This window comes from Notothenia rossii (genome assembly GCF_949606895.1).
Source record: "Notothenia rossii genome assembly, chromosome: 5".
Classification (NCBI taxonomy): domain Eukaryota; kingdom Metazoa; phylum Chordata; class Actinopteri; order Perciformes; family Nototheniidae; genus Notothenia; species Notothenia rossii.
Window position 1 is genome coordinate 8,794,708 of NC_136903.1, and position 16,047 is coordinate 8,810,754.

At 45.2% G+C, this 16,047-nt stretch overlaps 1 protein-coding gene across 8 annotated transcripts in view; it reads left to right on the forward strand.

Moving 5' to 3' along the window:
* LOC307039398 (AP-3 complex subunit beta-2-like) overlaps nt 1-16,047 on the forward strand; it is a 59,724-nt gene that overhangs the window by 29,771 nt on the left and 13,906 nt on the right. For 5 of the 8 annotated variants that reach the window (XM_079681428.1, XM_079681432.1, XM_079681431.1 and 2 more), the window contains 6 exons: nt 1,160-1,292; nt 2,370-2,479; nt 2,899-3,075; nt 4,179-4,365; nt 4,845-4,975; nt 15,817-15,931. In XM_079681428.1, the coding sequence (XP_079537554.1) occupies nt 1,160-1,292; nt 2,370-2,479; nt 2,899-3,075; nt 4,179-4,365; nt 4,845-4,975; nt 15,817-15,931 (853 nt within the window). The remainder of the gene's footprint in view (nt 1-1,159; nt 1,293-2,369; nt 2,480-2,898; nt 3,076-4,178; nt 4,366-4,844; nt 4,976-15,816; nt 15,932-16,047) is intronic. The other 3 variants (XM_079681430.1, XM_079681434.1, XM_079681435.1) reach the window with 1 other exon arrangement.

Below are 16,047 nucleotides of genomic sequence, written 5' to 3' on the forward strand. Positions count from 1 at the left end.
GCTACTATGAATTAGGGATGGGAACGATTAATCGAATATTTGAAATTATTCAGGTATTCGAATATGAGTTATGAATATTTTTATTGTAATTCTTTTTTTTGGGAGGGGTGCCTAAGTTGATTACATATGATCAAATGGAATAACTCAATGTATACGACAGTGCCATAGCTAAGTGTGTTAGGTCTAAAGGTGTGTTTTGCTCCGCTCACCGGTCCCTCACAGCGGGCAGAGCTGCAGGTGCTGATCTCTCTCTCGCGTCCGGTTATACTTCACTCTCGTTTGTGTCCAAATCCATCAGATCTAGCTAGTTCTAGCTAATGATATGGCTGCTGCCCCTCCCTACACGCAGATCACGCAGACTCAAACCTCATCTTAGGCCCACATTCCAGCTGAGAGGGTCTTCTCTACAGCTGGCCTGATTGTGAATCGCCTCCGCCTCTCACCTGAGTAGACATGCTCATATTCTTAAATAAGAATGAGTATTGAACAGCTGCATTCTGTGCATAGCCCCTGTTATAGGTTGTTGATCTCTGTTGTCACGGGTTACGTTACCCTAACCCGTTATGTTGTTCATTTATGATCCCTCTTTCATTTAAAAACCAAGTTATGTTTTAAGCATGAAAGCTGTAGGCGTATAGCTGTCAACTGTTCAAACTGGGATCACCAGTTCAATACATTTGACAAATTCGACTTGTTTCTATAGTTACTGTATCTGAACATGTATTTATTATTTTTTTGTCAACATTTTTCCCACATTTTTTATTTTGATAGGATATGTACATTTCAATTAATCATTTAACCGTTTTTTGGGGGGTTGAATATTCAAATATACATTTGCTTTCAAATTCCCATCCCTACTATAAATCAACTGTAAAAATGTAAAAGTAAAAAAAAGAATATTTCAAGAAATATAAATGTACAAAAGAAAGTAATCAGTAATCATGGTAATGTGCAATGTTTACAGCATGGATATATAATAGTATAAGGACTGACTCAAGATGTGCTTTCATGCAACACATATATAAGATAAGATGAAGCTTAATGAAGCCTATAGGGAACTCAGCAGCATCTATGGGAGTTAAGAGTGATGCTTCACTGAAGAGGGATAAGCCACTCTCTGTATTTTACATTTTACTAAGTGAATACTTTTCTCTGGCAGACGTACATTAAGAGCATGGATAAAGACTTTGTGGCCGCCACGATCCAGGCCATCGGCCGCTGCGCTACAAACATCGGGGAGGTGAGGGACACGTGTCTGAACGGCCTGGTGCAGCTGCTGTCCAACAGAGACGGTGAGTCCTTCTGCGTCACACTCTACACTACAGGCTTTAAATATATACTGTATATATATAATGTGTATAGATTAGGAGGGATTCCTTGTTGTGGCTAGTAGTATCAGATACTGGGTCAATAGGATCATTTAATCAAGCTTGTTCATTTACATTTGAAAATTAGATTGAATTTAATACAACTGAATATATCCATGAAGGCAATATATGAGATATAATTATCGAGTTTTAAAAGGTCCCATGTCATGGCCATTTCTACTGATCATAATTCCATTGTTGAGGTCTACTAGAATAGATTTATATTGTTCAATTTTCCAAAACCACATTGGTTTCTCATACAGCATCTCTGTATAGTATGTGTATTCACTCTCTGTCCTAAACGACTTGTTGGAGCTCCTACCCCCCCCTCCCTGTGAGCCCAGTGGCCGTCTGCGAGACAGCGAGACACAGCGAAACCCAGCCCCAAACACACACACTCACAGCCTGGCTGGGAGTTTGTGTGTGTGCCCAGGCTGAGTTCTGTGGTGTCTCGCTGTCTCGCCAACCCCACACCAGTGAGCCAGCTCACTGGGTGTACTTTGAGGGTTTGTGACTCTGCAGACCGTTTACATGCAGAAAAACCTTCATAACACACAAGAGGACGGGTAATAACCGGGAAAGCATGACATGGGCCCTTTAAGGAGACAAGAATTTCCAGAAAGGGTTCACAAGGGAAACAAAAAACCTATTAAACAAATCTGGCCTGTTTTTATAAAGTCAAAAGTTCAAAATGAATCATTAAAAAAATATTCCATTTGGTTTTATTTTGTACTTTTAATTTAAATAAGGTGCGAGGGGGGCATGACAAATCATCAAAATCAAATAATAAAGTTTGTTTTTAAAAAAGAAAAATGACACAGGTTGCCGTGGAGCCTCTGACAGGTGAACGTTTTTTTATTTACTTACCCCTTACCTACTGTTATTTAAAAAAAAATAAAAAAAAAAGGGAAGGGAAGTTGAGTATCCCTGATCGAGGATGAAATGAGGAAAACATAATTACTGTTTATTTGATGATTTATGGCTGTTCCTCCCGTTGTGCAGAGTTGGTGGTAGCAGAGTCGGTGGTGGTGATTAAGAAGCTGCTGCAGATGCAACCGGAGAAACACAGCGACATCATAAAGCACATGGCCAAACTCACTGACAACATCCAGGTGAGAAACTGCTGTCATTAACTGGCTGTAAAAAATAACTGCGAAAGGAACACTAATATGCCGCTGAGAGGCTAAAAGTTGCTCTTCGCTTTGACGCGTTCCATACAAGAGTCCGTAGTCATTTATAGTCCATGGTGTTTAATAAAGACAAAAGAACAAACAATATACAACTCCAGACCTCATGGTCAACAGAAAGTATCAGAGCCATTCTCCCTCCCCTCTACGTCATATCCCAAGACCAGCATCCAACAGGTGACCTACAGTAAATACCAACAAACCACACCCACGTGACAAGAATCAAACGTGATGCAAACAGAAATGAAGATAATACCATCATAGAAATAATAAGCAATGGCAAAACAAGCATTTTGGCTCCTACACCAATCACAACCATGTATTTGATCTGTGGTTGTTCTCAGGTGCCGATGGCGCGGGCCAGCATCCTGTGGCTGATCGGAGAATACTGCGAGCACGTTCCCAAGATCGCTCCGGATGTCCTGAGGAAGATGGCCAAGTCGTTCACCAACGAAGAAGACATTGTCAAGCTGCAAATCATCAATTTGGCCGCCAAACTTTATCTCACCAACTCCAAACAGGTGTGTTTCTGGACATTTGTATTTCCACACGTATATATGTTTACCTTTTAATGCTGTTTTATTTCTACTTCAGAAATATTTAGATTTTTTATTTCTGGTGTCTTCATTTCTCTCATGTACATTACCTTGTTTTTATGCTGCTGTAAAGCAAACATTTCCCAAATTGGGATAAATAAAGTACCTATCTATCTATCAACCTACCTACCCACCTACCCACCTACATACCCACCTACCTACCCACCTACCTACCCACCTACCTACCTACCTACCTACCTACCTACCTACCTACCTACCTACTTACCTACCTACCTACCTACCTACTTTCTACCTATTTGATCATTCACAGAATAAAGCAGTCCAAACGGTTCTTGACAAAAAAAAAAAGATTTTTTTATTTTTTTAATTATTTTATTACTATTACTGTACCTCTTACTGTTTTTACATATGCAGCAAAGCAAATCCTGTATTTGAAAATCCTGGGAATCAATAAAGTCTGAACCTATAATATCAAACTAAATATAATTTATTTTTTCATTATACTGCATTTGGGTAGAAGTTTAATGAAGCAGATAAATGCAAATAATAGCTTTTTAAGTTAGTTCAACTTAAAAAGCTCAGTTTAACGTCAACAATACTTATTAACTTTTGCACATGAAATTACTCAAAGTAAGCCCAAATATAAGTTATATCGGGTAACATTTTGTAATGACAGCATGTATTTTTCTGATTACCATTGCTATTGTGAATTAAAAAAGATACATCCACACTTGAAGCATTTGGCCTTAACCCTAAATCTAATTATTTTTTTATTTTTTTGGTCACTTATTTTTACGTAACACGTGAAAGATATTTAGCATGATGCTGTTTTTTTCTCCAAGAAAGTGTTATGCCTTTTGATAATCGTACTACTTATTCAGTCTGCCTTCAGTTTGAACATATGTTTATGTTAGGACTTATTGCTTTCCAAAGGTTTGCTGAGGTTTTAACAAAAAGTACGATACAAATCGCACTTAAATACAGCACTCAAACACAACCAGACACACGCACACACTTAGAAATGGTGAATATAATTGTTTGTGATGTCCTTCATTATCTTTCCTCAGACCAAACTGTTGACGCAGTACGTCCTCAACTTGGCCAAGTACGACCAAAACTACGATATCCGTGATCGGGCGCGCTTCATTCGTCAGCTCATCGTGCCGACCGAGAAGAGCGGAGCGCTCAGCAAGTACGCTAAGAAACTCTTCCTCGCCATCAAACCTGCTCCGGTCCTCGAGTCTCCATTCAAAGGTATCCTGAATATGCTTTTACCTTGTTTGTGATCTTTTATTTTCAGTTCTCCTAACACTAAGAACACCTTTTGAAATGGTCGCCATGGCCTTAAACACTTCAGGAGTTAATAAAAGACATGATGACATTTTCTAAGATGTGTGATCAACCCTTTCTGAGGATGTCCTTCTCAACTTAACTTCCATGTTCTGTATCTGCTTGGAAATCGTTGGTGTTAAATGAAATTTGGTGATGATTAATGTTTTTTGTGTTAATGTAATAGCAGTTAAAACAGGACCGGTCAAATTTGACCGCGAACACCAAAGTAAGGGGGGGGGGGGGGGGGGAACGAAGACAATAGGAGGGTTCAATCTCCTAATCCCCCCCAATTATCTTTTCAATTATTTAATAATCCTTCCAATAGAATATTAATACAATTAACAAAGTGCCTTAAAAATGTGCAGATTAACATTTAAGATTTTTGTTTTGTGTTTTTTCAGATCGAGACCACTTCCAGTTGGGGTCTTTGTCCCACCTGCTGAATGCTAAGGCCGGCGGCTACCAGGAGCTGCCCGACTGGCCCGAAGCCGCCCCAGACCCCTGCGTGCGCAACGTGGAGGTGAAGGATTCTGTGCGTGCAGTGGGAACAGTAACTTACAGAGACACAGGGGTCCTCTGGGCTCTCCAGGGGGCCAAAAAGTGGAGGGGAGCGAGGGCTGCTCCCTCCCCAGAGCAGTGCCTCAGAGGGGGCCGCGCAGAGCCTCACATCCAATACCACATTTACTCCAATATAACATTTATCACCATTCCTCCACTTACAGCTCATTAGCATTAACAGCTCATCAGTAACGTGCATCATTTTGGTCATTTATCTCCAAACGCTGCCTCTCACCACCCTCCATGGAGGAGAATGAGTCACAGAGGAGAAAAGAGGATTACACTTTCTATTTAAAAACTTCTGATTCACTCTGAAAACACGGGCGCCCTCTCTGCGGCACTGGCTTCTGTTTCAGCAGCAGCTCCGTTGCCCCGACCGGGTGATTTTTCACCAATGTTTGAGCCAATAGCACATGAGAAGGGAACAGATTTAGGAGAGAAAAATCAAACAACAAATCGGCTTAAAAACGAAAGCAAACCACTTTAATTTAGGCTAGAGGTTCACCTACGGAGGGCCGTCACCTACAGTCATACTTTAACAAAGGGGCTACTTATATGTTATTTTGCATCCATGTTTTTAATAATTACTCCCCACAGTTTGAAGTTGAACTCAAACAAACCTTTTAAATGTAATTCTGAATGTGAAAAGTCATCCAAACTCACCAAAGTCCTTCCTCTTCTTCTCCATCCCATTCACTCCATGTGCCATCGGTTCATAACCAACTATGTGATTTAAATGAAGACATCAAATCAAAACTTGAGCGTGTCACTCTTTTGTCAAAAATCAACACTCATAAAACCCACTTGATTTTGAACTCCAGGAGTGACCTCAAGTCTTGATTGTGTCTTCATACTGTATTTGTGAAGTATTGTGATTATAGTGTTGATTTTTATTCTAACACTTTATGTTTCATACCTCAGTGTTTAAAGCACATTTCAAAAGGAGGCTTTTAGCTGAATACGTAAATAAGTTGCTTTACTGTTGACCATTTTCCAAAGCATTTGAATCATTAATTGATTCCAGGCAGACACAGTACTCCATCACTGCCGTTGAGAGCTGGATCCGTTTTGGGAACTTAAAGCAGATTTTCTGACAACATGCCGCATACTGTAACTTCAACTAAGTTAGCAAGGCTCTATATAGCCCCTTTATTGAGTTTAAAACCAGAAAAACATGGCAGATAAACTACCAACATCACAGCTATGGTTCCCGAGTTTTAGAGGACAATCAGTTTGCTCCAGCTGTAGCGTTAAATAACATCCAGAGGAGTCAAATGCATTCAAAATGCCACACTTTTTTAGTTTCAGACATTAATACAGTACAATATATCTTTGAGTCACATTCACATGTTGAGTTTTTCCAGCTGTATCAATACAATCCTGAATAGGTTTCAAGTATTAGACAACCAGTAACAGAGTACCACTCCAGGGCTAAAAAAAAGAAAAAAAAAGTAATAAAGATTAGGGCTGCTCGATTATGGCAAAAATAATAATCTCGATTATTTGGGTCAATAATTTATATCACGATTATTAAAAACGATTATCCATTTACTTTGAAAACATCCATTTATTGAAAGAAAAAAAAAAAAAAAAAAAAAAAAAATCGTTTTTATTTCGATTACGTTTTTTTCATAATCGTTGCAAGCCAAAATCGTAATTGCGATTAAAATAGGATTAATTGAGCAGCCCTGATAAATAAATAAACAAAAATAAATAACAAATAATAGTAAATAATACAAATAGTAATGATGGAGAGAGAATACAAGGGACATACAAAAATGCCACGTTTGGATTTCAAGCAGATCTCAAATCTTTGCCAGTTGTAAGTGTTTCAAAGTGATTGATAAACAATGGACGGCCCAAAGGTAGTAATTCAGTCAAAAACTGTGGGAGATTTTCACAGAGAAACCTGCCGCATTACTGCAACTAAGTTGGCAAGGCCATACCCCAATTTGACCTTGTATTGTGATCTGGCAGGGGTCATTACATTAGTTCCTGACATCAACAGAAGATGTACAACTCACACATCAACATGGAGCACAGCAAGTCATTTAGGAACATTCAAACTAAGAAGTATAAAATACAAGAATACAAGTTACAGTGCAGTGTGAGAAATACATTACTACTTGATTCAACATTTGTGGTGTTGAAAAATGAATAATTAAACACTTTGGAATCTCAGTTGTAAGTGTCTTACAATTTAAAGAAAGACTATGGACCACTACTAAAAAACTGATTCAGTCCAAAACCGTAAAAATAATGCTTTGAAGAAATGGTCAGCAGTGATGTGTAATGTACAAAGTCTCCCATATGCTCTCCCTCTGCCTATCAAACGTCTCCGCAGACAGAGGAGGTCTTCAGCACCGGCGAGGGGAGGATCGGCTTGCTAGGAGAACGGAGAGAGGTGCCCCCCCCCCCCTCAGTTTGGGAGTGCGGTGGTGTTTGTTTTGATGACTGCTCTCTCTTTCCTCTTATAGACTCTCATCATCACTTGTTTCACTAGAATGTAGAAACTGATGATGGTCGAACTGAAAGGATTAGTGAGAGTTTTCCCCTCAGTGCTGCTGAGTCACTGCTGAATGATACTTAGAGACAGTCGTCATTATCCCAGGGGTAAAGAGGTTAACTAGAAGAAACTAAATCATAATTGATTCGCTTTAAAGATTCAGAGTTGATGCGTAATTGTAAAATGTAATTCGAGAAGCAAATCAAAGAAGGGTTGGACAGTTGGATCTTTGAAAGGTTACATTACTTTGATGTCCTGGAGCTTTTGACCACTTTCCATTGCCTTCATCAAGGATGACCTTTACTAAGTTCTCATTCATAACACTCCGTTCGATGTCTCACTATGGGATGCGCCTCATCGCGGAGCAAACAGAAGCATTAATCTCATTACGCCAATCCTGATTGGCTGGTGATCTTGACGTCAGCGTCAGGGAATCCACCCCCTATAAGTAGCTTGCGCTACGCCGCATGCGTCATTCAAACACCTCTTCTCGCTTCAGAGCACATCTCGAAAAAGATCAGTAGCTAGCTAGCTTAACGGTCCACAGACTGATTTACGAAGCTAACCTTCGGTCGACGGGCGCTCGCCGGCTACTTCTATATATACTTCTGCAAGAAGACTGTTAATACCAACACACCAGTTAGTATTGCAAATCGACCTCGCCGTTTTCTCCTCGGGAATAAAGGTAAGGTTTTGATTTTTTCAAGCTAGCAACACACGTGTTGCTAGCTTGTCTTCCCTCACTACCGACACCACGGTAGCGAGGACGTTTTTTCTTTTTCTCTCTCACACCAGAGGAGGGGAAGATAAAAAGGGTATTAACACACCAGTTAATATTCTTTGAGAATAAAATTCTACACCGTCGTTTTTTCTCCGGATTAACGACAGTTGGGGAAGTATTTTTTCTCAGAAACGTACCTGTTACGAGCGGGTCCTCTCCACGCCGTCACCACGGCGACCGAGATGGACGCTTCTCTCCCTCACACCAGAGGAGTCAGGGACTCGGAGGCTCGGCTCTGTGGCTGCGGGTTGAAGATATCAGGCACAGACTCACACCAGGTCTGCTCGTCCTGTCTCGGGCTGGAACACGCCCAGGAGGCTATCGACAACCCCGGCTCGTGCGGACATTGTGCCCGCTTCACCATCAAGAGCCTCCGCCGACGGCTAGCACGCCAAGCTAGCTTGTCGGGTCAGGACTCCCTCATGTCCTCTGATTTACCGGACGGAAATCAGGACACGGGGGCGTCCACCACAGAGATGGAGCCCCGCACTGTGTCGGTCTGGGGCTCATCAGTAGTGGCAGCTGCAGAACCGGAGTCCCGCGCCGTGTCAGGCTGGGACTCGGTGGCAGCGAGGGACGTGCGAGCGGAGCCCCGCGCTGTGTCAAGCTGGGGCTCCCAACTGGACCTCACCATGGTCTCGCCCGCGGATGATGTCCCGGAGTTGGACTACATGGAGGACGAAGAGGATGAAACCTCTGGATTCCTCCTGTCCGACTCTGATGAGCAAGACGATGATGTCTTCGTGTCATCAGCTCAGGCTGCAAAGCCGGGAGCGATGGCTGCTCTCCCGGGCGATAGCACACCAGCTTTGCCCTGTCTGAGTATAGACCTGCAGGCCGTGTGTCAGCGTGCCGCAGCCAGCCTAGACATCCCATGGCCCGAAATGGCCAAGGAGACCTACAGGTCCCGTTACGAGGGGAAAAATTTGCCCCAAGCAACGAGGACAAAGAGGCAACTCCTGCCGGTCTTCCCGGAGATGTTGGATGAGGTGTCGATCTCGTGGAGAGACCGGCCCTTCAGCAACAAGGCCCCAATCCAGGGTGCCTCCTCCCCTAGACTGCGACGGTATGGAGAGGCTCGGCCTGCTCCGCATACCGCCGATGGAACCGCTGGTGGCAGCTCACCTCCTCCCGAGGATGGCGACTACACCGAGCAGGAACCCCACGCTGCCGGCAAAGGCGGACCGGTTCCAGTCAACCATGACTGAACGGTCCTACAGAGCCGCAGCATTGTCTGCCAGGGCTTTGAACATTTCCTCGCTGCTAACCGCTTACCAAGCGGAGCTCTGCGAGGATCTATCGAGTAATCCTGGACCGGCAGTACTGGACGAGATAGCCGCGATCACGGACATCTGTCTCCGCGTTCAACGCTGCGCCGTCCAGGCCACGGGAAAGGCAATGGGAATTATGGTGGTGCAGGAAAGAGCTAGATGGCTCAACCTCACCAACCTCCCAAAACCGGGAAAGAGAGGATGTGCTGGACATGCCCATCGTTCCCGAGGGGATTTTCGGATCTGCGCTCGCTTCTATGCAGAAGAGATGCGAGTCCAAGAAGAAGGAAGACGAGGCCCTCCACCTCTGTCTTCCTCGATGGGTCGAGCCGCTGCCTTCACAGCGGCAGTCCCTCGCCCAAGCTACCTCAGCTGCTCGGTTTAAAGTACCGAAACAGCAGAGGTCACGGCCCGCCCCGAGTCCCCAGCCCAGGCAGGAGACGAGGGCGAATTGGCCCAGAAAGTCTCCGGTTCCGGCTGCAGCCCAGGCGCAGCCAACCCGGAATTTCGGCCAGCAGGCGAGGAAGAAGAAGCTGGCGGCCTGACAGCCTCCTCTTCTTCCCTCGGTGACGGAGCTGGAAGGTTCCCCAGCTCCAGATGTGTTCCCGCTGCCTCGAGAGATGCCTCAAAGCCATCCTCAAGTGCACCAAAACACATGTCACAATATTGCTCTGTTTTCTCGGATAAAGCATTTTCCGCTGACGCATCCAGGCCTCAGGCTGAGGGCGCAGCTCAGAAAAATGAAAGAGAAAACAATAAAACCAATAAACAGCCCCACATTTGTTCCCCTTTTGAGAGCAGCTACGGCCTCTCTCAAAAGGCGGATGATGAACGGGTCTGTGAAGGCACCGCCGCCACGCGCATGCGCAGTAACGACTGGGGCTGTGAGGCTACCACCGTCACGTGCAGGCACAGTGCCGGCTGGGGTTGTGAAGGCACCTCCGTCACGCGCATGCGCAGTGTCGGTGGGGACTGTCAAATCGGGGTACCACCGTGTTCAGACACTAGAGGGCCCCATAACACAACAAATAGAGACTCAGAGGGCAAAAGACGTGACATCTCCGCTGGCTCTAAGGAGCGAACAGTGGAAGATGCTCACAACGTCTGCTTGGGTGTTCAAGACAGTTACACGGGGTTACAGACTCCAATTCGCTGTCACCCCCCCTTGCTTCTCGGGCGTTCTGTATTCACAGGCCCGAGGGGAGTCAGCCCACATTATAGAAAGAGAGATTCTCTCACTTCTAGAAAAGGAGGCTATATCTATAATACCCGCCGAGCAGAGTCAGAGCGGCTTTTATTCCAAGTATTTCCTCGTTCCCAAACGGGGAGGGAACGGAATTCGGCCAATACTAGATTTGAGGGCTCTGAACAATATCTAAGAAGATACAAATTCAGAATGCTCACTCACACATCTCTGCTGCGTCTCGTGCGACAAAACGACTGGTTTACATCAGTCAACCTGAAAGATGCGTATTTCCACATCCCAGTATATTACCCACACAGGAAATATCTGAGGTTCGCATTTCAGGGGATCTGTTACGAATACAGAGTACTTCCCTTCGGTCTGTCTCTCAGTCCAAGAGTGTTTGTACGATGTACGGAAGCCGCGATAGCCCGTTAAGACAACAGGGTATTCGCCTGGCAACCTACCTAGACGACTGGCTGCTTCTCGCACAGTCGGAACAGGAGACTATTACGCAGACAAATGTCCTCGTAAAGCAACTGCTCAACCTGGGTTTCATAATAAACACAGAAAAGAGCATGTTGTGCCCGGCACAGACTGTACTCTTCCTGGGTTTACACCTGAACTCGGTGCCCAGCCCGCCTGTCAGCGGAAAGAGTGAAAGCTTTCAGAGCTTGCCTCGCTCATTTCCAGCTGCGCAAACATGTTCTTTTCAGATCATGCCTGCGGTTACTGGGGCTCATGGCGTCAGCCATCCTGGTTGTACGGCTGGGACGGTTACACATGAGGGAGTTTCAGCGCTGGGTAGCCGCTCTAAAACTAAACCCCGCGCGTCATGGAGCACGGAGAGTGATGGTTACTGTGAAATGCGTAATGGCACTGCGCCACTGGCTGCACCCGACTTTTCTGGTACGGGGCGTGCCTATGGGTGCTGTCCTTTCACGGAAGGTGGTCACCACAGACGCATGTCTGACAGGCTGGGGAGGTATTTACGAAGGTCGTCCGGTGAGGGGTCTCTGGAGCAGAGACCTCCAGCGGTCGCACATAAATTACCTGGAGCTTTTAGCGGTGTTCCTCACCCTAAAACGCTTTCTGCCTTTTCTCAGAGGACACCATGTCCTTGTGAGGACGGACAATACGACCACAATATCGTATATAAACCGACAAGGGGGTTTGCGCTCTCTCCAGTTACACATGCTGGCACGCAAACTGATCTTGTGGAGCTGCGGCCGTCTCCTCTCTCTGAGAGCGACGCACGTACCGGGTGTGATGAACCTCGGTGCAGACCTGCTGTCCAGAGGTGTACCACTATATGCAGACTGGACTCTACATCCAATGATTGTGAGCCAGCTGTGGGTGCGTTACGGCCGAGCCGCGGTAGATCTGTTCGCATCAAAAGAAAATGCTCACTGTCAGCTTTTCTTTTCAATGCGCGATCAAAACGCACCATTAGGCGTGGACGCGCTCGCGCACATTTGGCCTCCGGTCCTCCTGCTTCCTCCACTAGGTCTCTTTATGACTGTAAGTGGAGGGTGTTTGAGGACTAGTGCCTTCAAAAAGGGCACACCTCTTTTCAATGCCCTGTGGGAGTGATTTTATCATTTCTACAGGACCTAATTGATCAACACAGAGCTTTCTCCACGATCGAAGTCTACCTGGCTGCTATTGCTGCATGCCATGTGGGTTTTGAGGGTAAGACGGCTGGCCAGCATCCTCTGGTCTGCCGTTTTATGAAGGGAGCTTGCAGGCTCCTTCCTGTTTCCAGGTCACTGGTGCCCTTATGGGACTTGACAGTGGTTTTAGATGGGCTCACTCGAGCCCCATTTGAACCCCTGGAAGAAGCTGACATGAAGCACCTGTCACTCAAGACAGTGCTGTTACTGACCCTGGCATCCGCCAAGCGAGTCAGTGACATTCATGCGCTATCTGTACATCCTTCATGCACTCAGTTCGCCCGAGGGTTAACGAGAGTGTTGCTGAAGCCCAACCCTGCCTTTATACCTAAGGTGGTTGGTTCATGTACCCCCTTTGACATTGAGGTATTTCCTCCGCCGCTGTGTCCCTCCGGGGAACAGCAGCCGAATTTGCTATGTCCAGTCCGTGCTTTACGCACTTATATGGACAGATCAAAAGAGTTTCGTCATAATGACCAACTCTTTGTGTCCTGGGCTAACCCTCAGAAGGGCAAGCCTGTTACTAAGCAACGGCTCTCTCACTGGATTGTGGAGGCAATTGCTTTGGCTTACACGAGTCAGGGTCTGCAGGCACCTTCGGGTTTGCGTGCTCATTCGACTCGTGGTCTGGCTACATCCTGGGCTTTGTTCAAGGGTGTTTCCATCCAAGACATTTGTGCAGCAGCGAGCTGGTCCTCGCCGCTCACTTTTGTCCGCTTTTACAGATTAGACGTCTTTGCTCCCAGTGTGGCCCATGCAGTGCTGGGCCCCCTGCTGAGTTAGAGCTCTAACTGTTAAGTTCTGGTTGGTCTTGGTGACTTTTGAGATAAGCTCGTCTGGCAATTCGGGAGCTACAATATCCCATAGTGAGACATCGAACGGAGTGTTATGAATGAGAACTATAGGTTACTTACGTAACCCCAGTTCTCAGAGTAACATGAAGTGAGATGTCTCACCAGACGGCCCTCCTTGCTATGGTGAAGCGAGAAGAGGTGCTTATTTTGAATGACGCATGCGGCGTAGCGCAAGCTACTTATAGGGGGTGGATTCCCTGACGCTGACGTCAAGATCACCAGCCAATCAGGATTGGCGTAATGAGATTAATGCTTCTGTTTGCTCCGCGATGAGGCGCATCCCATAGTGAGACATCTCACTTCATGTTACTCTGAGAACTGGGGTTACGTAAGTAACCTATAGTTTTCTATTTGTTCAATATTTCCCCTTTTATTCATTATTTAAGTGCTTTCAAGACTTAAACACTTTAACATTTAAACTTGAAAATTGCAGTTGACAAAACCATGTCCTCCCAAGGTCCTCCTACTTAGTTATTATAACAACTTGTGCAAAGCAGCCTATGTTTATTGTGTGTTTATTTGTCTGTGGGTGTTTCTCAATGTCGAGTAAAGCTGCTACAGAGCCACTATTTCAAGCATACTACGTCATCGAGTGCCGCCGAAGGACTGTTCCAATGTCCAGCATACTTGGAATACTACCTAGCCCGGCGTACTTCGTAGCGAGACATTTCGAGGCTGCACATGTGTAGACTCCGCGGTCTTAAAATCCCCACAATGCTTTGCGCACGGACCAATTTCCCCAAATCTGTGGTCGGAAAATGTAAGGCGGGGCCTCTCATGTGACGCACACCTGCACACTTGCTAGACTGTTCCACTCTTCGTTTTCCGAATGCCAGGAAGGATTCTTGCCTCGCTTCTGAAGCAAGTGACTCGGAAGACATGTGCTACCAAGCAAGCGTACTCGTCGACATTGAGAAACACCCAGTGTCACCAGGATTACAGACAAACTATATATATATAGGCATTGTTTTTAACTCGTGGAAACTTGGCAGAGGTCTCCATTTTCAAAGTGCCCTTCCAGTTTACAATTATTTTTGAGCCAACAAAGAGAAGAAGCCTGATACGTGTTCAAATGATTAGAAGGTTTTAACCTCCTGAAGTCCAATGGCAACTTAGCAAGCTTCATCTGTTAATGATTATAAAAAAATTGAAAAGCAATTGGATAAAAGGGAGGCATGTGGCGCAGTAGTCTAGCGCGTTGGTGTTCGGATCAGGTGAGCACAGGTTCAAACCCCGCTGCAGTCATCATGTCGTTGTGTCCCTGGGCAAGACACTTCACCCCCAGAGATTGTTTTGCCACACTAGCTAGCAGACCACTGACTTTAATTTATTTTAACTAAATTGTCTTCCGTGACATTTGTGACACATTTCGGTGATGTGTCACAAATGTTGTTTGTGTGAAACTGAGTGTTGTGATTCAGATTCCTGCTTCCCCCCTCCTCTTCCATCTCCTCATTTAGTTCACTTAAATCCATGCCACTACAACATCCTGCTTTGTCACTGATTAACACATTGAATAATGCATTGTCGTGTTTTTGCTTGCTTTAGAAGTAGGTAGTGAATGTTAATGTTGACTTTTTCTTTATTTAAGTTTATAAGAAACAGTTATATTGGAGTGCGTTGATTTGACCAGAACAAATAATTCACTTGATTTTTTTTTAGGCTTCCTTTTTGACACATTGTGGTAAATACTGTAATGAGATTAAGGGTTACTTTTGTCTCTGATATCAGACAGAAACTGTTCTCACACGTCTTCTTTTTTTTTTAGACCTTTTCTGTTTTCTGTTTTTCCTGACTATTTTTCTCTAAAAAAACAAACCTCTGTCCTTCCTTTTCTCACCTCCATTCCAATCTTTTTCTGTTTACATCTACCAGGTTTTTACGCTGCTTGAAAGAGTCACAACATTAACGAGTGTGAGTCAGTGAGCGGCAAAGAGCCCGCCTCCTTGAGCCTCCTCCCATTTAGCGGCAAAACCCGAGTGCTTTTTGACACCCTTCCCCCCCCGCTTAATGTAGACGCTGTCCTGTGCTTAGCTCAGCCAAAGCTATCTGAAACACAGCCCCCTCTTCCTCGGTCTCTGCCATTAAAGAAGTGATTCTTTTAGCAGGAAGTGACACGTCGAGATGCATTAGCAGCCGTGTGGGTTTTAAATGGAGTTTGGGAGATGTCCACTCACATTAGCTGATGGCTTCAGTAAATGAGTTTGGTCTCAGAAAGAGCAGGATTTTCTTCTTGTTTAAAGTGTGGGAGGAAGGTCATTTCTCCTCAAAGACATCACTTCTCTTAATGGAACTGCTCCCTGTATTAGAAAAAAACCATTTCTGCAAGTGGTCATGAAGGCATCGCCCGGTGTTAACGTCCATCTGTGCACAGCATTACTGTCTGCACTGTTTTTGGTCTCAGATCTAAAGGCAGATCTGAGGGCTGCTTTATCGAGGCCTTCATGGCCACGCTGCTGATATCTGCCTCGTCTCTGCTTCTGTCTGAGGGGTTTATCACGAGGCGAGCTGGAGGCGCTGACTGTCTGCACTCTGCCTCTCTGACAGGTGCCTGAATGGACCAAATGCAGCAGCCGGGAGAAGAGGAAGGAGAAGAAAGTGGACAAGCCGTTCTACTCCGACTCAGATGCAGAGTCCGGGCCCACGGAGTCAGCGGACAGCGGTAACTTTAATAAGGGGATGAATTGGTGCCAAGGAGGCGACTAAAAATTCATTCTTATTATTGATCATTCTGCCCTTACTTTTAAAGAGGGCATATTTTGCTTATTTCCAGGTTCA